Here is a 24,696-nt window from a genome sequence, read left to right on the forward strand (position 1 = left end):
AAACATTTTAATAGTTAACATTAATAAAAGTTCTTATTTATTGCTCTGATATAAAGCTTTATTGAACAAGTATGTTCATTCACTGGGAGGTAGTTACACCCCAGCCTTTTTCATCATTCAGAATGCAGCTTTCTTACAAACGTTTTATAAACATATGGATCAACCAATAGTAAATTTAGCATATTTTAGATCTTATTAGGAAACATGACAGTGTTTATCTTTTTCATTGCTGGTGTCCTTCAGATTTTAAAGAGCCAAAGTAAAACAAAAATGAAAAAAAAAGACAACTGTTGTTGCATTATGCACTTTGCCATCAACATCCCAACATGCACTGTAAAGCAGTATGAGAAAGAAAAACTTCTGCAAAACAATTCAATTTCATTAATCAAGAATAAACTGCATGACTTTGTGGGCTAGCCTTTCAGAAAGCAACAGGGACTCTCTTTTATCTACTGGCCAGCACTGACAAGCCTAATTAAGATGACCACCTTGATGTAAAATGCTATACTTTTCATTCCATGTGTATATAAGTAATTACTTACCTGGCAGCATGAGTACAAGAGGAATATTTGTCCATGGACATCCTTTCTTTCTACATTTAAGAATAACTGCTGCAAATATTTGTAGAACCATCTTTTCATCTTTTCCGTGTCTGTTCTAGAAAAAAATAAATAGTAAATAGTGACTACAGGTTACATTTACTAGTTCATTTAATGGCATGTTGGGATCTGATCCCTGATCCCAATAATCATATCTCCTGCCATGTGACACTTGCATAGCAGGAGGTGCAATTGTTGGGATCAGATCCCAGTGGTGCAATTACTGCTTGCTAGTGCAGGAGGAGCCCAGGATCACAAAAGCACTCCTGGGCTCTCCCTGCATCAGTAGTTGAAAGCTTAGGGTGTCTTTGCATCTGCTTTGAGGGAGGCACTATAATGAAAACAGCTCTTAGAAACTGCTTTAGTTAAAGCACCTGCAGTGCCTTGTGTGTTCTGTGTCCCAAACTGCAAAATGGTAGTGGGGGCACTTTAACTAAAACTTGTTTGAGGAGTTTTAGTTAAAACGCCCCTGCTGCCATTTTGAAGCACAAGGACACTGAATACACAATGCTGAGGCTGCTGGAGTGTGCTCCGACACATGCTAAATTAGCACACATCAGAGCAGGCATTGGGCATGTGTAGGTGCCCTCAGTGTCCACAGCCTGGTGTGAATTGCACAAGTCTCAGGGCCTGGACCAACACAGCTAGTTATCAGTCCCAGCCCAGGTTCTGCACAATGTGGGCCCAGGGCTGGGGCTGACAATCAGTTAATGGTTGGTACCAGCCCCAGAACCAGCCCCTGGAACTGACTCCAGTGTGTTCCTAGGGCTCTGGTTTGTCACTGCCCTGCCACATGTTTAATTTAGGGAGAAATGGAAACCAGCCACAAAAAATTACACAGACTTGGTGGAATATTTTTGTGGCTGCTTTTCCATCTTTTGTGATATTAATTTTTTCAACCTGTGGCAGCGTTACAATTTACAGCATGATTAACAGGTTAATCACATTTTGGATGTACCTGCCAGGGGCCCTAAAGTAATACCTACACAACAGAAAAGTTCTGCATCTATGATAAGAAAATAAAAGAAAAGAACATTTTACAACAAGACAACACTTTCTACCTAGCCAGGCTGCTAGCACCAGAGACCAAAAATATCTTCATCTAAATAAAAGTCTAAGTATAGTAAATTATTTATTTACTATACTTACATACTATACTTACTAGACTCCATACGTTAGTAATTTTTAGGTATGTAAAATTCTGTATTTTTTTCTTCTTAGAATATTCATAGAAAATTTAGTTCATTTTTCTACCTCTGACCTAAGCCATTATATATAAACATATTTACACTTATTAATTTTAGTTTCTTATATTTCACCTTTTAAAAAAGCAGAAATAAGTAGCAGGGAAGAAACAAACGCAGTGTATCTTTGCACTTTACTCCCTTACTTTAGGGGCAGCAATGGCATCTTGTAGCTGAGACCATCACAGGTAATTTCCCACACAAGTTCTCACTTTTCTTTATTTTTAATCCCTGTGAGTGAGGCCACATTACCCTGCACAATAGGGACAACAAATCACAAATATTTTCTCAAGAGAAAAAGCAACAAGTGAGGGGCCTCATTTTTCCCTTGGCTGAGGTTGCAGTCACTGCTGTCACTGCCATCCTAGGGAGTGGTGGGGAAGCATACAAAGCAGGGGTGGGCAAAATGCAGCCTGCGGGTCAGATGCAGCCCGCCAGGCCATTCTATCTGGCCCACAGGGCCCCTAAAAAATTTAGAAAGTGAATATTTATCTGCCCCTGGCTGCCTGTCATGTGGCCCTCGATGCCTTACCAAAACTCAGTAAGCGGCCCTCTGCCCAAAACAATTGCCCACCCCTGGTACAAAGCAAGCACAGGAAGGGGGACCATCCACTGCTGCTGTTCCCAGCTGATTGTGGCACCCCACACAAGCACTCTCCACAGCCCCTGGCTGGAGTGTGGCAGGAGCAGCCCTGGGGATCCCCTAAGTCTGGGTCAGCCAGAAATAGTGGTGATGACAATGGTAGGTGAGTCCCCTCTTCCTGCATCTGCTTCCAGGGGCTCCAGCTGTGGGGACTGGCTGTGCAGGGTGCTGGGCCTGACTGATAATGATGGCAGTGGTAGATGGGCCCTGATTCCTGCCCACCCCCAGTTTCCAGCTGTGGGAAGGGACTGCACAGGGGGCTGGGCTCAGCTGGGGGCTGGGACAGTAGAATCAGGTGGGTCCCCGCTTTCTACATCTGCTCCCTGCCTGGCCCCTCCTGGGTGTTCCCTACTGGTCTGGGGGTGGACAGCTCTCTGTGGTACACAGTGAGTATGTCTACATGTGCAATTATTGTGCCACAATTTTCTGCACAGAAAATTCAGGCACATTAAACTGCACCTGCGCACGCATCTGAACGTGAGCCCAACCAGAGTAAATTTGCTTCTGACAGGAGTGGTTCAGTCCAGGCTGCTACTGACCTGCTCTGCCCCCCTGCAGCAGCCAGAGGGCACTCCAGGCTCCCCTGGATGCCAGCCCCAGGCTGGCAGGAGGCATGGGGGCTGGTCCTGATCTCCACAGGGTCAGAGAGAGCTGTCCTGGCTGCCTCCCAGCGACATGGAGATCAGGATGAGTCCTGATCTTCACAGGGCAGGGTGGCAGCTGCCCTGCAACCCAGACAGTTCTCCCAGCTCCGTGGAGATTGGAACCTGTCCCAATCTCCACGTGGCTGGGAGACAGCTGCCTGCAGCTGGAACAGCTCTCCCTTCCCCCTGTGATCCCCTGCTGCCTAGGCTGACCAGGAGCAATTTGCCCCCAATCAGCATCTACACATGCACTTCGGCGCACTAGACTAATCTATTAGGCAGTGATTGTGCAGCTCATATAGATGGTGACATCTCATGTAGATGCACCCAGTAGAAGGGTTATGTGACCATACCCCCTGTATCCACCCCTGCTGGCGCTGGATTGTTATATGGAAAAGATTTAACTTCCAGTACTTCAGCTGAATCCACATGGGCAAAACTGTGCCTGAAACAGGCTGCCTGTAGACAAAGAGATTTAATTGGACTATCAGGGTCCTCCAAACCTAAATCTATATCAATCTCGTACCAAGATTATTCTAAGATTCTTAGAGCATTGTTGTTCACCTTGATACTGCAAGTTACTGACATGTTGCACCTATAAATAGCTGCTGAAATCAATAGGTATTAAGGGCACAGTGCACAGGGCCAGGAACACCTTATAGGAATGGACCAGTAGTCACTCAACTACACAGCAACATGGAATTTTTTCAGTGGAATTACTTAGTGCCTGAAGATCTTTACTGTTTCTAATAAAGTGACTTAATTACATGTATTAAAAAATAAAACAGAAGGGTGCAGAGAACATTATAAAAACTGTGCAATCTTGCATTCATTTCACCCCCTTCATCTCCTTTCTAACTGAAGGAAGTCTGGCTTATTATTTTTTCATTTTGGGATAAATCTCATTTTAAAGGTATGAATGGGGTTGTCTTATAAACACAAAGGAAGTCAAGGGAAGTCCTCCCTCTCCTGCTACTACTACTTCTGCTTGTATGACTTATCCATTATGTTTTCAACCTCTCGTCCTGGAAAAAGTCATATCATGAAACAAACTACATGAAAGGGTGGTGTAGAGATTGGCCAAGTTTGGAGGTAGTTTAGATCAGACATTTGTATGTCACAGCTCAGCTTACCTTTACAATGAGAACAAAGCCAACTCCTGGCTTAGAAGAACCCTAAAATGAATACGTTCATTTTTGTGTATAGAATCCATTTGGAACTCTATGGTCTGGGACTCTATCAAAAAATTAAAATAAGAAAATAGGAAAACAGATTTTTGGGGGGAAAAAATCTGTACTTAGAAATATAAGGGATCACAGTTTATGTACATCCATATGTATATATAATCATATAACAAATTTTTCCTTTAAAATAATTTATTTCTTTGGTATTTGCAGTATGCCCTATATTAGTAAATATACATATACCTATTTAGGTACCTTGATTTTTAGTAGTCCTACTGAAGTCAGTATTTACATAAAACCAGATATATTGTAAGCTTTTGCAAGATTGGGGCCTTAATAAGGCAATTGTCCATTTCCTTGAAAGAGAAAGGAATGCACAGCTTACTCCTATTTCAGTGTGGCTCAGAGGAATATTCAGTGATGTCCTACATTAATCTATATATTTGTTATCTATTCATTTAATAATTTTTCAGCTCCTCTGCTGTAAATTATCTCTACAATATGAAGTTTTTTTTAAATCCCATGGACCCTACAGTTACTATAGGGTTAAAATTACTGTAGCTACCGGGTCATCAACAAATGCATATTTTTACTAATTTAAAAAAAATATATACCTATTTTAAAATCTTTTTTCCTCATGTGAAAAAAAATTTCATAGTCTTTAGTTTCTTTTCGGGTGAAGTTGTCATTGGATCCCAAAAGATATGTACTGATATTGTCTGTATATGGAATATCCTATATTCCACTCCTGTTCAAAGCCACGTGGAGAGGAATATGTATGTATGTGTGTACATATGTATAAAAACAACTCAGCAGGGGTTTTTGGTGAATGATAAACCACAAAATGTCCCTTTGTGTACATGTCGGCTGGGTGATGCAGAGCTTGGCATGATATCATTTCCTTCCCCACGCCCCTTTCATCATCCATACAAGAACAGCTGATTGCTAAGTTTAATATGGAAAGGCAAATGTATTATTTATTGTTTTGTATATCTGATGTCGAGAAGACTACTTATTCTGTTATGAAAGAAAAGAGAAAATGGTCACCAGAACTGAGAGATGAGGTTTATTGCCTGTTTTCTTACAGAAACACGTAACCCCCTCTAGAAATGGGTGTTATAATGTTATTACCTTGGGAAATTCTATGAGGGTTATAAATGAATTCTAGGGCCAGTGCAGTCCCGGGTTACAAAGCCAAAGCATCTTGAATATGCAGGAGCACCTGTCCCGTAATCACTGAAGCCAAGCCTTGTAGTTTGTAGAAAGGGTTAAGTGATTCAAGAAAGTCATGTATCATTCAACAAAAAGACAGATGGAGCAGAATTTAAGTATCAGAACATTTCATACTCTTCTTCTCAGATTATTCATACCCCAGCAATATTTTTATATTAAAATCTAAGAGTGCGCCATGAACGTTAAAATATTTTATGTGAAAAGCAAGTCACCTGATAAACAATAACAATGGTAATTGAACAAGAGATTCCAGGTGGTAGAGACAAGCCATAAAAATAAATAAATAACTAAAATAATGGGGGAGAAACTGCTCTGCAGCTTATATAAATGTGAAGTTCAGGCTAGCTATAAAAAGAAAAACAAAAAAACTGAAAAAACCAATACTTGCATGTATTTGGATTCTTATCCCAGCAGTTATCTAAACACCAAAAGCAGACTGGCAAAATTGTCATGTCAATATATCAGTCTGAACAAAAATCTAACTATCAGTCTTGTGTGATGTCTAATAATAATGACACTTTATTAACCCATTGAAAAAGTTTGTGCCCAAGACAATTAAAACTTTGTACAGATGCAGTTCACCAGATATTAAAAGCCAGATATGTGCTGCCAAAATTTGAATGCCAGGTTCCTCCAAAGGAAACGTACTTCAGTCAGTGAGGGATACTCTTCCCTGCCAAATAAAATCTATTCTTACTCTTCTCCATCCATTTACATCCATGCCATACTCTTTCAAATTCCCAAGTTCATCAGTCTTTCCATCCAACCCTCATACACATGATACTTTCTTCTTCCCTGTTCCTCATAGAGAGCTCTCTCTGTTCTTTCTCTACTTGGCTATTTCCCTCTGCAGGAAACAGCAACAGCAGCAGACGGGTGTCATTTTGGGTATATTGGCAGCAATAGAGGCTATCTACAAGGTGATTAGAATTGTTCCAGAAACAACACCACCAGTTCTCCTGGCTTTCTTTTAAATTATATAAAACTGCAATTCACAGAAAAAAGCAATAAAAAGACCATACTCACTACATACATTGTGATTTTAAACAGGAAACCTTTTCTCAAAAATGCTGCAGCACCGGTAGGTGAAATTCAGGCCTACATTTTAAAGTATTGTTCTCATCTAAAAGTCACCAATGTGAAAAATAGCACCATTGTATTCCAAAAAACAGCTCCCTGAATACAGACTCATATCAGCTTCTCCAAGGACAAAAATAACTTTTATCCTTTGAACTTCTATTGGCTGAGCAGAACCAACCCAGCGATGGAAGATAACTGAATTCTATTTCTCCTTGTGCATCATCAGCAGAATTGCTTACTAAATTCCAGTTGTTTACACCTGAAGGGAAAAGCCCTGCCATTGTATTACTCACAGGGCAAGCTGAAGATTGAAAGTGGGTGCATGTGCCTAAGGATATGGACAGGTGATACATTTCTAGAAGGAGAAATGTAGCTCTCCTGCCAGAAACTGGGAGCATACTGGTATTCGTGCAGTTTCCATTACAAGAAACATGTTGCAAACAGAACACATGTTCTCATCCAAGAGAAACATCTTCCTCTTTCAGTGAGGAAGATCTTTCCTGCACAAATATTTCTTGCACGGGAATGAACATTTGTACACTTTCCCAATGCTTGACTCCTTCCAGGGACTAAGAGGAGTCAAGCACTGGAGAAACCCTCCACACATCTTCCCTAGAGCCTACAAGGAGCCTTTTCCCACTACTCCACTCCTCCCAGGCACTAGGAGGAGTTGTGCTGTAGTTGTTCCCTACACCTTCCCCAGACTGGAGTCACACTGGTCTGGGGAAGGTGTGGGAAGCAGAGAAGAGAGGGTAGCTCCAGGCTGGAGCACCTGTAAGTTTCCTCTCTTGGGGAGGTTTCTAGTTCAGCACATTTCCCAGAAATTTGAAGTGCTAGAAACAAATGCTTGTCCATATCCCACAGGCAGAAGTAGTGTTAATGGTGCATAATAAGGAAAGAAGAACATGCTGAGTTTTACACTGAGGTTCCACATTGAGTTTGCACAGCTAACATTTAACAAAATGATACTTTGTGCAATTTACAAATGATGAATATTTTTCATACTAAGTTTTAATACTATCTTTGACTTCTTGGCAAGATTATATCACAGCTGTGATTGGCAGAAGCATTGGAGGTGGATCCCATTAGGCATAGACACAGCAGCATGTTTTCCCTGTGGACTTCTCTCCTCTAGAATGCTCCCTATGCCCTGGTCCAGACTGAATCTGATAATCTTTCAGATGCAATACAAAGTTTATCCCTTTGAGAGGGTATTTAGGGACAGCTGAAAAGTTTTGAGTGAGATCTCTGTCCAAAGGGAACATTAGCTGTAGAAACTACAGTGGGGCTGCTCACTGGTAATTATGATATGGTACATAAGGGTGGGACTGGAGGAAATTAGTTCTGCTGCTTGGATGTGTAAAAAACATATTTGTCCCTATGGATATGTTTGGCAAAGTGAATTGACTTAGGAGGTAGAGTCAAATTCAAAGTGACATATGAGGCTGGTTAATCACATGTCAGTGAGTAGAAGAACTTTGTTCTTAATTCATCCATTTCATAGATTTCATAGACATGAGGGGCTGGAAGGGACTTCATGAGATCATCGGGTCCAGCCCCCCCCCTCCCCCCCCCTGCCATGGGTGCGAAGTCAGTTGGGACCAAGTGACCCCAGCAAGAAATAAATCCAGCTGTTTTTGAAGGAGTCCAGAGTAGGTGCTTGCACCACCTCTTGGGGGGGACACACGCACTGCAAAGAACTTACATAGCTAATTAGCTACACTAATTGGATAAGCGTAGCCTGGCTAAAGTCACTAGAAGTTCACCAATATATAAATTCACCCTGTACAGTGATGTGTGCCACCAAGTCTAAGGCTGACATGCCCACATGTCAAATTACACCACCTTAAATAACACTTCTAAATTTAGCCCTCCGTCACTGTCCCTGATGTTACAGCATTGACTATAACACTTTCACCCTTGCTAGAATTCATATTAGATTGATTCGTCATAGAAGAATTCTTTGAAATTTTTCCAGCAATCTACAATCTCCTTTGATATTAGGAACAATTTTTCAAAGAAGCTCTGCTGCCTACTTTGTGACTGTGTTAGGGGTCACACAATAACCATTTGGATTTCCTTAAAAATGGTTAATTTGCATTTCAACATCTACATGCTTCCAAAGATCAAGAACTCAAAATACAAGTTTAGCTAGCTTTTGCTGATGCTCTTTCTTGAAGCAACCTAGCACAATTCTGTCTAGACCACCATCTGGCCTCACAGAGTTGACTTTGGCTTTCGTTCTTAAAGGAGCTCACTCTGAAAAACATATTAGATTCCCAACCCTTCTGTAGTTTGATGATCATTTCCCTCCTTAAGTAGTGAAATCAGTGGATAGTACTTGTCTACATGCTCACCAACACAAAGGTGGTACAATTTAATCCCATGAATATCTATCATAAGAACTGTAAACAATCTCCACCTTTTCAACATCAGGAATTTCTAACTGGTAAGAATGGAGTGGTCCATATGAATTCTAGCTCAGCCTCTGTTTAGAAATCTTGAGTAGGTATTCATTCTTTAACTGCTGGAATAAGCTACTGCAGGAAGCACATACAGTATATAATAAATTGTACCTAGGATTTTGCACGTTTAAAAAACTAGCCATTAATATTCAGGTGGAGGACATGAAATGCTCAACAAAACACAACAGACCTGTGATTTCCTTGTCGTTTCAGGAATTCTGAGTACTCATATATTTCTCAACCTCATTTTATTCTCTTGGAAGTAAATTCCCTTTATAGCAGACATGCTTCCCTTTAGCATCTTTCCAGACAGCTCAGTTTGATCCTCCATTTTAGCATCCAGAGGGCTACTACTTATTTTCAGTTTTTACACACAGTCATTAGTTTTATTCAGGTTTCTTTCCATGGTACTTAACTTTCACACATACCCCTCCACAATTTTGTTTTCCTAGCTGACAATGCAGAGCTACCTTTCTAGGTCTTCTCACAAGGGATCGGAAACATCATTTCTAAAAATTCCATGGACTGAAGGCAGGTGGGTGGGAGAGTCATGTTCCTGTGATGCTGTCCTCAGAGTCATGTGGGAAGAAATATTTATTGCCTTAGTTCTATTGTAGGCATTTCATCAACTGTTGTTGCTACTTCAAACACTTCAATATTTGTATATGGCTAAAGGAAAACAGACAGCAAAAAAATACTAACTAAAGTCAATTCATAGTTTATCAGTGGGGCAGCCAGTGTGTATAGGTGTTAGTACCCCCTTCATTCCCTCTACTTCCACCTTTTGAACAGAGAAGTTTTCAAAGCTCACCTCTCTGGATTTCTGGATCCAGATTGTAGGTTAACTTGCTCCCCTGCTTCCATCCTGGCTCACATCTAAATCTGGGAAGCACAAAGGAACTAATGCTCTTTTATTTGCAGAAGTCACCAATGTATCTCATTATCAGAACTAGTCAAAACCTATTGTTTGACATGCACCACCCGAAGACGGATGGTGCCTCCCAACACTGCACTGAACCACTGAGCAAATACTTGCTCATGGGGAAGAGAACTATCGGGCAAATCACCAATTCTTCCACAGCATCTTGTTTTCCCATACAAGCAGTGACTATATCTGTAGCAGGACCGCATCACAAGGGTAACCATGATGCTGCCAGGTGACCCTGCGACTCCTGTTCTACTTCATCTCTAGGTCCCTCCCTTCGCTTCTACTTGCCATGCCTTGATGTTCTAAATTAAGTTTTGGAAAGGAGGCTGCTCAAAGGTCTTAGAGTGAGCCTCTGCCTTTCTTTCTGTCAGCATATCCTTTCTGAGATCCCACTAATCATTAAGTGGGTCTCTCAGTCCATACAGGCTCCCAGGGCACTCATGACTTTATGGGTTATTCACAGCCTTTGACCTCCCCCCTATAGCTATGCCCATACCTTGCAGGTGTTAATCACATCCATGGGGACTCTGACTCAATCTCCTATAATCCAAGCCTCAATACCTGTATTTTCAGTACTTCAGGTCCCTATCAAGTCTCTATATGCCTTTAATTATCCTTGGCCCCTTGGCCACAACCCTCTAGGGTTGTGGGTCCCTGGCCCTGTCACTGCCCTTTTGGATGCTGGATCCCTGACCCTATATCCACCCTCCTTGAGTGATGTGAGCTAGAGACTGTCTCTGTTATTGCAGGGCCCCTGGCCCTGTCTTTGTCCCTCATGGATGCTGGATCCCCAAACATGACCCCCTTTCTCTCAATTTCTCTCCTTCTGTGCCTTCTCTGGCACTACTGGGACCTCCACCTCCCCTAATTAGTCCAAACCCAGTCCACCAGTAAAAACTCCCATGAAAAACATAAGCCCCTTAGCTATAACTAAATTCTTAGCCCAGTGGCTCTGTAATAAACCCGTACTCATCCTGGAGTCCTAATTCCCTGCCAGTCCTCAGCTCCTTACTTTCTGTCTTCAGGCACTGTAGGATCTTAGTCAGTCTCTCACCAACAGGCATCTTATTACAGACCTTTCCCCCACTTTGGTCTTCAGTGCTAGACTGACCACCCTGGCTCAGGCCCTGGTTTACATGCCACTCAAGCCCTGCCAGTCAAGTGACTTGCTCACCCTGGTGCTGCTGCCTATCTCTCTTTCTAATGGATAGCTAGTTGTTGCTACCCTGGCTACTATAGTGGTGCCTCTGTTGCTTCAACAAAACTCTGTCCTCTTGTACTACTGCTGTGTAACTAGCATGGTAATAGGCATTTTCAGCTTCTGTCCTCCAGCTGCCTATCCCTTTGCAGCTAGCCCTTATTTGTCTGCTTGAGCACCGTTTGCTACTGTTTTTCCCTTTGTAAGTAACAGGAGCCATAGGCTCCCTGTTACAATACCCAATCCTGATTACTTTACAAACAGTAACAAGATCACAACCTTTTGGAATATGGCTGCAGGCCAACACTAAATGATATGAGCCATGATGGATACAGTGTGCTGCCGCAATACCTGCCACTGCCAAATGTGGGAGAAAAAAAGCAAAAACCATCTCTACTGCTGACTCTTTAAAGGAAAATATACTGAATATAAATGACATCCCAACAGCTGTGCAGTTGCTTCATTAAGAAAACAGCCATAAAGTGTGACATAAAGATTCTTACAAAAACTGACATAGCTTTCGCAAGTTATAACAATTCCTTCTATGAATATTTAACTGTGGAGCAGGGGAAGATGTAGTCTGCAAACAAGATGAATCTGGAAGAAAAGAGTGGATGGCTTAAAGGAATGGAAATGGGCACCTGAGTTTACAGCCTTCTCATCACTGGTGTGAAGCTGTACAAGGTTAATTGTGTCTAGAAATGAATTCCTGGTAGCTCTTCCTGGTGGTTGTTATTTTAATAAAAATTCACACACCACAAAGTTATTTTATTGTACATAGAAAATGCACATTCCAAGCATCCAATTCAATTAGTCATTCTAAATAAGTTGCAGATATAAATCTCAGCTGACAAATGACCACATTGTGAAAGCCAGTTCTAACAGTCCCCTAGTTGACAATTTTCTTACAAGGACCAGGCATGGAGTCTGCTGTTTTATAAACATAATGTTGTTTTATATTGTTTCTATTGAAAAGACATTTACAAGTTCTGAACAGAAAATAGGGTCTGAATGTACTACTCACTGCATAAACATACAAAGTTGGTCCATGCCCTCAGATAGCTCCCAAACTCAAATTCTCAGGTGGGATCAAGAGCCAGCAGTTCCACTGTTCCAGATCACTGCTTTAGAATATGGTAGTATTTTACTTAACCTGTCCTCTAACGTATATAGAGGGTGTGTCTACATGTGCCAATTTAAGGCGCTTTAGCCAATTTTAAGCCTCCTTAAGGGCACGGTTCTATATGTGTGCACCCTTAATGCACCTTAGAAATGGTGATTTTAGGCTATTTGTGAATAGCTAAAGCACCTTAACGCACATGTAGACACACAAAGGCACATGAAGGGTGTTTATGTGCCTTAGGCAAATGCATTAGGCATTTGTGCAAATGCATTGCACATTAAGTTTAGATGCATGTAAAAGCACTTGTAGACACACACGGATAGTTTTCCCTAGGTCAGGACTGGAGGACATTGATTAGGCAGCATGGGTAAGCTTGTATCATTGTTGTTGGTGTTGCATGCAGGCTGAGAGCTTAAATATCTGCTATTGTAGAATTGCCACCTTTTGAAAAAGCCGTGTTCAACTTCACCTTTTAAAATAAGATGTGTCATGAAAAACAATCATTCTAAATCCTCAGGACTGTGAAGCCTTATCTAAATTCCCAATACTGGAGTGTTAGGCTCAGCAGGGTCAATCCTCCCTTTTTCGTTTGGAAACCACAACTCTTCACACTTGATGCATGGCTTACTTAGTTACACATTTATGTAACTCTACAAAAGCCTTCATAGGGCACAAGGTCCTATACTATGAACAAAGACAGGGCATTCCCAAAGAATTTCCCTGCCAATTACAAATCTTTCCAAAACCATGGTATTGGCCAAGGTATTGGTGTTTGGCTCAGCTGAGAAAGCCTTTTATTTAATTGCAAAAGTGCTGCTAATCTGCTCATGGTTTTAGGAAACTTTTGGAAAAATAACAATGAGCAGCAATTCTGCATTGAATTAAAACCTGAAGAATTGTATCTTTGTATAGCTCTGAAAGGTGCACTCACAATATTAGAACCACACCCATGGTCATTTCCTTCTGATGCTACAGATGCGCTGGGAGTTTGCTTATGACAAAGATAGAGTAATTCCTGTTTAGTGTTTCAAGAACTAAAACCCTTTTACTAAGTTAATTTCATAGTAGTTGTGGTCAGGTAGTCTTTGCCTTTATTGTCATATAGACACCCAAAACGATATAGCAATGGACAGAACCAAAGCATGCTCAAGCCATTGTGTTTTAATCTAGGAAAAACATCTAGACCAAAGTACAGTTTTTCAACATTGTTCTAACACTTTTGTTTGAACCCATTTTCACTACAACTGAATTTAAACCAGTTTTATTGAAAGTATAGGCTGGCCACCGTTTTAGAATATTCTCCAATTGCTTATTTAAATATATGTCTTTTCCATCAATCTGAATTAGACATGCAAATCTGGAAAGATTAAAGTATCAGTTAAATTAACCTCTGGGTTTTTCCAGACTCACCATGCATTTCATTACACTTTACATCTAACTTCATATCCACCTATGTCCTTGTGCTCTGTCAGGTTGTCTACAACACAGTGGAGGGTCTTTCTGTTTTTTTCCAGGTATGCTGGCCCATTTGACTGGGAATACTTTCCCCACTCTTCTTATCTATTGAGCACCTCCCCATTTTAAGTGCCAAAATCTGAGCTCTAATTGGTCCATATAATGACTTCATACACAGGTGGCATATCAGTTTTGCCTTCCACTTCTGTTTGATTCCCTCTGTAAAGCATTTTTATTACCTTAGGTGAATTATCCTACATAAAATGAGGCACTATGTTCCTATGCAATGCAACAAGCCCTAACAACATACCAGGAGGTGCTTTTTCTCCTGCCACTTCCCTGCCAAGACATCATAACCAGTGCCAAAGAGGCTCTTACCCTGTAAATGTTCTTGGGAAAATATATAAGTATTAGGGCTGTGCAAAGCTTCAGTAGCTAATTCAATTCTGAGGAGATTCAGCCTGATTCAGCAGCCAAATCTCCGAATCTGAATTGAATTGGGAGACCCATTAAAGGCCCAAATTGATTTGGAGAGATTTAGTGCCAATTTGGAGATTTGGCCACAGACTAAACAGGCAGCAGTCCTTGACCACACTGGACACAGGTACCTCCAGCTAGTAAGTCTGTTGTAGTGGGCGGAGGGAGGAGGGAAGGCATGTGGGGGGCAGATCAACACCCCCACAGTGAGGGAGGGATTGGGGCTGGGGCTGGGACAAGCTGCCCAGCCAGGGCTGGGAGGCATGGGTCTTCCACCACTGCGCGGCACCACGCACCACTGGTTTGGGAGCTGCTCTTCCAGTGGCTCTCCCGGCAGCTCTCACCACCAGTCCAGGAGGGCATGGGAGAGGGTGTGTGCCCCTGGATCTGTGCAGGGCGGGCTGGGTCAGGCTGCGGTCCAGGAGGCTAGCCCCAGCCGCCCACCACCAGGCTGTGCTCTACAGGGCAGGTGGTACCAGAGCTGCACTCTGGGCAGCTAGCCCCAGCTGCAGCCTGGAGCACAGCCCTGGCTCTGCCCACCCCAGAGAGCATAATGGAGCGGGGGCTTTGACAGGGGTTGCAGCCACCCTAAAATTCCCCATAGCCCCTGCTGCTGGCCCCACCCCGATCCGGGTGCACGCACCCATCCCCATGCCCTGCCACTAGCTGGAGCACAGTGAGGCAAAGCCGCAGCTTGTCTGGGAGATGCAGGGAGCCTTGAGCGGCTTCCGCCACTGCAGATCACTTGTCTGAGGCAATGCAGCAGCATCGTCCTGTGCCTCTCCACCCCAGCTGAGCGAGCAGCGGGAGGGCATAGCCCCCATTCCCAGTGCCTTCCACCGCCAGTCAGGAGCACAGCCCAGCTCAGCCTGCCCTGCGCAGATCCGGGGGCACACGCCTGCTCCCATGCTCTCCTGGGTGGTGGCAAAAGCTGCCAGAGGAGCCACCAGAAGAGCAGCTCCTGAACTGGTGGTGAGCAGCGGTGCACAGTAATGGGAGCCCACCTCCCTGAGTCCCATGCCTCCCCGCCCTGGCTGGGTAGCTTATCCCAGCCCCAATCCCTCCCTCGCTGTGGGGGCATTGGTCTCCCCCCCATGCCCCTTCCCTCCCCCCTTCGCCCACCACAACAGACTTACCAGCTGGAGGCAGCTGTGTCCAGTGTGGTTGAGGACTGCTGCCTGTTTAGTCTATGACCAAATCTCTGAATCAGCACCAAATCGAATCAGGACAGTGATTGAATCACCAAATCGAATCACTGTTCCTCCAGGCCGAATCAAAATCCAAAGCAAATACTTGCTGCTTTGCACAGACCTAGCAAGTATCAAATTGGATAAAGAGACTTGATACAAATGTAAGTGTAGTATCATTTAGGCCACAAGTGAGCTCTACTTTCTCAGCTCTCTCAAAAATTAGGCATACCAAATTGCACATAAATGTGCAGCTGAAAGAAAAATTACCTGATCTCCTTTATTATTTATGTCCCTTATGTGGACATACCCTCTTGATGAGTCACATGTTAAAACAGAAAATAATAACCCAGTGAAATGTTTTCTATTACAATGTTGTTCTTTTCTTTCTGAATTTGCATCCAAGTATGAGAATGAAAGAACAGTCTTTTCTGAAAGGATAGTCATCTACTAGTCAAAGATAAAGACTATAAAAGAAGGGAACTCCTTCAATTCCTTTTGCCAGATGTAAAATGGAGCTGGTTAGGTTTACAGAGTGACTTAACACCTGTTCAACAGAGGCAAGTCTGTCCTGCATCAATGTGATGCTCATAGTCAGAATGCAAACTGCAAAAAAGATATTACTGAAGAAAAAAAAACCCTTGTTATCATCAGGAGGAGCAGAGCTAAGATCTGATAATTGCGTGGATTCAGACCAAACTTGCTTGAGTACTAGAAAAGACATGTCTTTTTAAAGCAGATGTATGTTCTTAGCATTGTTTGCTTGCAAGCCAATAAAACAATTTGTTCCTATCCAAAGTATCTCGATTTTTAAGAGTAAATAGGGTTACTTCATTTAACATACTAGAAGCTGGCCCCATTCATTTTGAATCACTTTGATCTTTTACATTTGTGGGTCAGCCTCTGCTGAGAAAAACATTGTTTCCCTATTACTACAAATGCAGTAATGTCATTTCCACTGATCTTTGAAATCTCTGAATTCCATCAAATTTAAAATTACAATAAATAGTCCCACCTCAATGTTTTATCCCCACTCTTTGTAACATCAAGGAACTTAAATTTGTACATAGGCATTCTGAATTTTCATGTGATATAATATTAGAAGTAAACATAATTATTAACAGAACACTCACATTTACAGACCAGATCTAGCATAAAGAGTAATTCATTTATTTTTAGTCTGTTTCTTTCATTTAGTAGGGATACAGGTCAAAACTTTAAAACTAGTTTAAAATTAGATACCTAATTTGTGTAAGAGTGATGCTGTAGCCATGATGGTCTAGAAATTATAAATCACGTGACCTGATTAAGAATGCCTTGCATTCAAAAGCTTATCTAACACAGTTGATCCACTAAAAGATATAACCCTAATAAATCCTTGCCTTGTATCTAACTAGTTCATAAGGAAGAGCTAGCTGGACTTAGTCCATAAAAGAGAGAGATGATTGTAGTAGGGAGGGACCCACTTATTGGGACTATGGCCACTAGGATGCCCCACAGTCCATGGACCCCAGGGCCATCCTGATCGCAAGAGGAAAGTCCATGGGCCAAGAGTGCATCCCTCTGTGCATCCGCTCCTTGGGCAGGGTGGGCAGACAGCAGGCAACATGTTCCTCATGTACCCATCCCCAGGCAGGGCTGAGAATCAGAAACCAGGCTCCATCTGGGCCCAGAGCCCAGCCAGAAAGGAGAACAAACAGCCAGCTTATCCAGCACTGCCTAGAGCCTGGAGGCCACAGCTGCAGGCGATGATGAACCCCACAAGGGCTCTCAGCACCTGGTGGTGTCCACAAGGCATGTGGAGGTATGCAGGGGTCTGGGTTGGCCCAGGCCAGCCTGGAACTTCCTTTATAGGGCAGTGATGGCCCCAGAGATGAGGAGGCACTGGCGTAGACACTGGCCCATGCTGCTTCCCTCCACCAGAGCCGAGGACATCCTACCTGAGACCAGCTCAACCTCAGCTCACTCAGCAGGATCCTGACCACCCTGGAGATGCTGGATGCCAGGTAACTGTAAGGGCCTCATGGGGCTTCATAGTGCCCATGGCCCCAAACTACCTGAAGGGTTCAGCCTGACATAGGCCTGCCCTGTAAATTAGGTTTGCAACTGGAGGTGAACCCTGAAAAACTCTGACCACCTAAAGAAAAGGTGGATGCATGCTGCAGGCTGAAGCAAGGCCCATAAGCAGGCATAGACACATCTATTTACATTATATTGATTTATTTATTTCTACATGACCTAGACACTGTTGGATGCAGGGTCCCAGGGCTCAGCCAGCTCATGTCAGTCCCAGGCCTCTTGGTTTTCTTCTCCCATCAGACCTTTTCTTCCAGTATGTGAATACAGGTGCCTAGGAAGGCCAGGTGCCCATCCCAATCATCAATGGAACACCTGAGTGGAAAGGGGTGGGGTGTAGGGAAGGCGGAGCCCCACAGAAGACTCCTGGACATTGAGACCTGCGTCCATCTCAACAAACCCGATACACTCAGGTACCACCTCCTGATAGCCTTTATAGTTACATCAAGTCATGGCAGGCAGGATATAGAAACAAGACGACAAAACACCCATTGAGAGTGCGGCACCCAGGCCCTATCTCAGTGTGGCTCTTTGGCCTGGGTCCCACTACAATAATATCAACTGGGACAAATAACCAGAAATGGCAAAAATATTTCCTCTCACTCTTTGACTATAATTTTTTCTTGTATCTGTAGGGCAGATGAGCAGGACTGTAGTTGGAGCAGATATCAGGTGCCACTAAGCTAACTTTCTCCCCCATACCTTGATAACGAGGAGGTTCAATCTGCTTCTTTCAAATGAAAACATTACAATTGTCGTCTATGGCTTTGCCTCCTCCAACCAAGTTTACTAAATAGACAGTAGACTTGCTTGGAGTAGTCATATGTTCAGTAGACTAAATCTATCTAGACCCTAAATCTATTTAGAAACTGAGACTGAAATCAGCAACCCATTTTTTTGCTACTGTGATGAAAGGTGCCTTACGTGAAGGTTCCCCGAGTGACACACTATCCATCCAGCATCGGGGCCCCTCCCCTCAACTCTCCTGCCATGACTTGGTGTTATTAGATAAAGGGGGAATTCAGTGGAGATCTTCTTCCTGGGAGGTTCCCGGAGATGGCAGTACTCACTGTTCAGGTGCGATGTTCCACGGGGCTCCACCTCCCCTACACCCCATCCACACACCAACCGGATGGGCACCAATGATGTAGTTTGGTCATGCTCAATCGACCCCTGCTTGCCTAGAGGGGGAACCCGCGTTTGTAGGGGTTCCGTTGGGCTTGCCAAGCTGCCCCGACGAGTAGCCTTCCCAATGCGAAGACTGGCAAGCTGAACTTGAGTTGGCTGGTGCCCTCTTCAGCACCTCTGGATCGGGCATTTCTGGTCTTGCACCTATTCTCTCCTTTTTTTTGTCAAAAGAAATAGACCCCTGGGGAGGAGAGGCATGTGGAGTTGCCTCCTTCCTCCCAGCCTCCTACAGGGGGCTGAAACACCTCCCCTGCTCTGCATGCTGGCATCGAGCTGGCTGCACTGCTCCTGTCCACTGCAGGAGCCTCTGCACGTCTGGTGTGCTCCTCGCCAGCATGCTCCCTCTCTCTCCCCACTCCCTGGGTTCTAGTGGGGCTTTTAAATCTTCTGACTGCTGCGATTGACTCAGCTTTTCCCTGCCCAGGGAACAGCTGATTAAACAGTCGACGTAACACCGACTCCAGCTCCAGCTCCGGCTCCGGCCCTAGAGGTAAGTCCCTCCCGCAGGGGGACTGTTTGTGGGGTTTGGGGCTTGCGGGGACTGCCCTCTCCCCTTCGGGAGCTTGTGGGGGCATCTCGCCACCACAACTACTTACATCTTTTATACAGCAGTATTTTGGGGCCTGCTCCTGGTACATATGGGGTGCATCTACTTAAGACATTTACTGTGGAGTTCCCTAATTAGCGCCACATTAAATGTCTCATCATCTACATGTGCAGGGCTATTAGGCTGGAGTAAACTAATAAATTCCATTGCAGATTAGTACTTGTAAATGCAAGTATTATCCTACAGCAGTTTTTTTTTTACTATGCAGTATCATATGTGCAGACTCTGACAGGGCTGCCTGCCAGCTAGCCCTGCACTGAAGCTCCCTTGTGCCCCAGCCAGCGTCTCTGCAATACGTTGAGCTAGGTCAGAGCAGCCACAGCTGGCAGGCTGACCCCCTGGGCCTCCTGCCAGCAGGGGCTGCTCCAACCCAGCTCAGCATGGTGGGGTCCTGGACACATGTTCAAATGCAGCACCCAGGAGCAATAAACTGTGGTGCAACATGAGCCAGAGTTTATTGCTTCACATTAACTACATGTGTAGATGCACCCATGAAGTACCAGGTAGTAATTTGAAGTGTTTATTTTGACCTGCAAAACCCTGAGTAGCTGGAAAGGACCGCCATTGTGGCCATCAGGAGAATCAATTGGGCTGGACCCCCCCAAACATAAGAAAGGAGAGGCAGCTGGGTGAGCTCTGTGAATGCCCCTTGGCTTTGGACCTTGTTCCCCCTCCTAATCCCAAAACACGTCTGGTTTATTGACCCTCAGCTCATGCTATAAGGCCTATTTGTTTTCCTCAGCTGTGAAATACTTTGGGGATTCTAATGGTAACATTAACTCCACCTTCAGCGTACACTATTAATTAGAAAAACAAGGGAGCAGAGAAGTCTGTTCTTAATACACTTTAGAAATAGTTATAAGATGAACAATATTTTTATGAGTAGAGAGAGGTAGTTAGTCATGTTAGTCCGAAGTCAGGCAGAAGGGTGGCACCTTAAAGACTACCTCACTCAAAAATGCATAACCTTTCATATGCGATGGCATACTTTGTCAGATGCTATGAATGGACTTGCAGAGACCAGGAGTACTAAATAGAAATGAATAAAATAATTTAAATACAAAGAGAAGGAAAAGAGGGAAGAAAAGATAAGAAAAAGGGTCACTGCTGAGAGAAGCAAAAGTAGGTTGGAGAGATTGAAAAGGATCAACAAAGCAGTTGGCCCATTGAGGGACATGAGGGTTATAAAAGCCAGTAAAGTTAATGTGATAAGAATCAGGATGAGGCCATACTTAACAAAACCCAGTTTCTGGAAGATTTCTTGTTCTGCAATGTCATATAATTTTTCAAACTTAAAAAAATATATTTTTAATTTCAGGTTGGTGTTTAAAGTTTTGTTGCTTAAGAACAGCTACTCTGACAGAACGAAAGAACATCCAGGAATATTAAAGTGTGCTTTTGCGTCTTTCTGGAACTGATGTCAAATCAGTGTCTGTTCATTCTCTCAATTTGGGATCATCCTGCCTGTCCAGTTTGGACAGAAGACTGTAAGCAAGCAACAGCTTATTTGACATTCACAGAGGAGCAGGAAAGCTGACTAAAATCAATTGAAAAAAGCAGGTACTTTGGATAATCATAATTTCACAAAATTGGAGGCCTCTTGTTCAATGTGCCTTGAGCTTGGGTGAAACTAATTATAACTTGTACATAGTGGAAAAAAGGTTCTATACCCAGTGGAACTTTTTTATTAGTCTGACTGACTCTAACATGAAAACTTTACCAGGACTGAAGTTGAAGTCAGATGAAAAGTCTGTTTTATGGGAATTTTAGGGTGAGGTTTAGTGGACTGGAGGTCTGGAACAAGATATTTTCCATCACAGATGAAAACATGGGGATAGATGAACATTTGAAGATAAAAACAGAGCAGTAAAATGGAAGCTATGGGCAAAGAGATATGGAAAGCCAGACAGTAGGAAGAAATAGGAGTGGAGATGTAGGCAGGAACAGAACCCTGCAGGGGCTTGGCAGTGACAGCTTGAACTTCATTTGGAAAGTGGGGGCAAACCAGGGGAAAGATCTGAAGGAGGGAGTGGCATAGCTGGTACAAATGGAGTCATGCATGAATACATGCGGTCTGTGAGTACTTTCTATTATTTGCATGTCTACATTACAAAACATCTAACTCAAGTTTATGTTACCATTTTCCAATGTTTAAATTAATAATACATTTACACTCTACCAGCTTGGATGGAAATTTCTGTCAGTCAACTATGAGTGGCAAGACATCTTATAGAACAGAAGCTCCAGTGGTTTTCTGTTTAGGAATGAGTGGGGGTTCTATCCTGAGCCATTAATAAGCTGAAAGCAACTGTGCTATTAGAGAAAATGTCACATACTGTATAATTACAATTACTTGACTGACAGTCCTACTCCATAAATATATTTTCTACTATTGACATGAATTATCTATTTTAGTATTAGCATTTTAATATTTCCAATGTAAAAAGCATGAATCCAATTTGTCAACAACTAAGGTGGAATAATGCTTCTTACTGGAATAAGATAAATTTCAGTATTGTCACCACAGGTATGACTTAGCAAGCTGTCACTTGTGAAAGATTCTTTACTGAGCTCTTCAAACTATGTATTGTATTGTCTTCTTATGTAGCTCCTTGTCCTTACAGCTGTCTCATGGTTTTAAATCTACCTGCAGTTTTAGCTTCTTCTCCTGCTGTGTACCTGCAACAAAATGCTGAATTAGATCTTCAGGATGAAGAGGGGTGAAAAATGGAAATTTGAAATAAGAAAGTAAAAGGCAAAAGATAAGCCATCTTTAACTCACTTCTACTTTTCTGGCCCTGATCCTTTAGAACCTTTACGAAGTACCTACAGTAGGAATATTTAGGAATTTGCAGCACATGTATGACCCTGTATTAAATCAATACATACATACATACATGTATAATACACACACACACACACTGCTATAATGTATATCACACTGCTATATTGTTCTGTGAATGACTCGGTATACTGTTAACAAGCTCCACTGCTTTTGCTAAGTGCTACTGGAGTTAATGTCCCTGAGGGCCAGTCATAGGATGAATTTTTTCATAATTGCGTGTATGTTACAGAATATTCAGCTGTTCATTTGGACAAAGAAATAAAACCGTTATTTGGCTTTTATGACCATTTCACCTTGGCATTTGACAAAAATATTTAAAATTCCCAAGCATTTGATCAAACAACTGAAAACCTGACCTACATTTGCTCACTGAACGAAATTACCAAAGGAACAAAAGAAATTACACCTCATTGTGTACTGTTAACTACAAAGTATCTGTCAAACGCTAACTGCAGATGAAGCATTTGTAGCAATTTTTTTGCCTAGTAAGTGGAGCAAACAAGGTTCAAGTGACAGACATTTCAGAGTGGGTTTGGACTCTGGGGAAGGGGAGCTTTATGCCTGTTAGTTTACACTTTTTGGAGCCTAAGAAGTTACCTTCTGCAGAAACAATGTGATTCTACTTAAAATAAAGTTTTAATACCACAACAAATAGTTAAAAACCAGTCAGTCGCACAGTGTCAATGGAAGCACGAAAGAATTCTGCCCGTAGTCCTCACATATTGGAGGTTCAGACTGAAATATATAGACTCCTTAGAAAAGTTCCCTTTAAAACTCATTCTTAAAATTTCATGAAGAGTCCCATGATTTTTGGGACACCTGCCTGAGGCTTTTAACAGACAGCCATCTAAAAACAGGTTTTTTCTGACATTATAGCTAAGTGCAGATATTCATGGATGTAGGGGGAGGTTTCATCATGTTACAAATGGCAACCCGATCTAAGATTGAATTGGGATAGGGTACTAATGGTGGGGGGAGGGTTGGGGAATGGTTGGGGCAAGCTGGCTGGGAAGGGGATTAGGGATTTGCAGAGGGATGAGGGGCAGACATGATTTACAGGATTGATGGGGGGCTGGTGTGATCTGTGGGGGATAGAACAGGTACAATCTGTGGGGATGGGGGTCAGGAGGGATTGGGGGTCCACAGGATGGATGGGGAGCAAGTGGGATCTGTGAAGGACTGGGGAGGAAGGCAGGGTCTACAGGGGGTTGCTGGGGTCCAGGAGGGTTTGTTGGGATCAGTGGGGCTCACAGGGTCTGTGGGAGGACTTTGGACCAGGGGCTATTTTTAGCCCCCCAGTGAACATACATCCCCATGCCTCCCAGCATTCCCCCCACCGGGACTTACTTGATCAGCTCCTGGCAGCTAAATTAGATCAGGTGCCCGTTCTTGACTGGATCTAACCTCCCCTTAACCCCCATGAATGTCTGTATTTAGCCTGTGTCACTAAAAAGAAAGGTAGCATAATATAAATTAAGGTATAAGGCTGGAGTTTCTTTAAGGAACCTAGAACAAGTTAAATGTCCAACTCCCATTAAAAATCAAAATTTCTGGAGCATCTAAAATGTCCCTAAAGAAAATCCCAGCTTACCGCTTCAGAGTTTTCTGGTCTCATATTTTATCACTGTTTGAATGGGGGCTCTCTACTGTCCAGCCTGGGACCATGAACTGCAAGGAGTTAGAGAGAAGCAGCATGATTTGAGGAATGAGCAGAACCAGGAGAAAGACTATGTACTCTCCTTATATGATCCCCTCCTTTCAAATCAGAGAGGGGCTGCAGTTTGGCAAACAGCACAAGGAGAGGACAGTAGGAATATTACTGCTTTCTAGCAATTCCCAGATGCTGCCACTTAGAGTATCTCAAGAATCAAATAAAGCCACCTGTGATTCCAAGGTTCACCTCTACACCAGTCCAAAAGAACTGTCTCATTTTGAAAGCAGCAGCAGAATTTGAATACACCCTCTATTGTCAAGCATAAGTTAGTGCAGTGCTGTAGGGCTTGTTGTTTGGAGATGCATCTGGAACCAAAAAGGATGGTAAGAAAAGATTTAGAAGGGAAGCATCTGTTTCTTAGCATTTGCTTTTGTTGCACTAACACTTTCTGATTCCTGTACCCCTAAATAGTCAGGATGAACATTTCAGATATCTAAGCTCCTGCAAAGATATGTACAATCAATCCCGTATTTGCATACGAAAACTGAATGCACCCATGAGTATCAAAGTTGTGAGTGGAAGTGATTGTACTTGCAAATGTCAGGTTTCTATGCTCATTTTTCCAGCTGCAGTTCAGCCTCCTCTGATTGAGGAATTTGGTCCATTATCTGCCATTTTACTAATGTATTCTTTGCTGAGGTTTTGTTGTAGTTATTACTATTGGTTGAAGGGTGGTAAAAAAAGACTGCTTCACAATTACATCAAACCCCTTTAAGATCTTGACTTTCCCTTAACCAGGAGATCAGCACACGCAAAGTAAGCAGTCTATTCTCGGTTATCCCCACAATCACTTTTCATTCACATGA

The 24,696-nt window shown here is 42.9% G+C and overlaps 1 protein-coding gene across 5 annotated transcripts in view; it reads right to left on the reverse strand.

Moving 5' to 3' along the window:
• JADE1 (jade family PHD finger 1) overlaps positions 1-24,696 on the reverse strand; it is a 117,566-nt gene that overhangs the window by 74,735 nt on the left and 18,135 nt on the right. For 4 of the 5 annotated variants that reach the window (XR_002092450.2, XM_059722064.1, XM_019494380.2 and 1 more), the window contains one exon: positions 543-657. Coding sequence is in view for 3 of the 5 variants with exons in the window: in XM_059722064.1 (XP_059578047.1) it covers positions 543-633 (91 nt within the window). In the remaining 2 variants the exon portion in view is untranslated. Of the gene's footprint in view, positions 1-542; positions 658-24,696 lie in introns of those variants that run through there. The other variant, XM_019494388.1, reaches the window with a different exon arrangement.

The sequence above is a fragment of the Alligator mississippiensis genome, chromosome 2 (genome assembly GCF_030867095.1).
Source record: "Alligator mississippiensis isolate rAllMis1 chromosome 2, rAllMis1, whole genome shotgun sequence".
Taxonomy (NCBI): domain Eukaryota; kingdom Metazoa; phylum Chordata; order Crocodylia; family Alligatoridae; genus Alligator; species Alligator mississippiensis.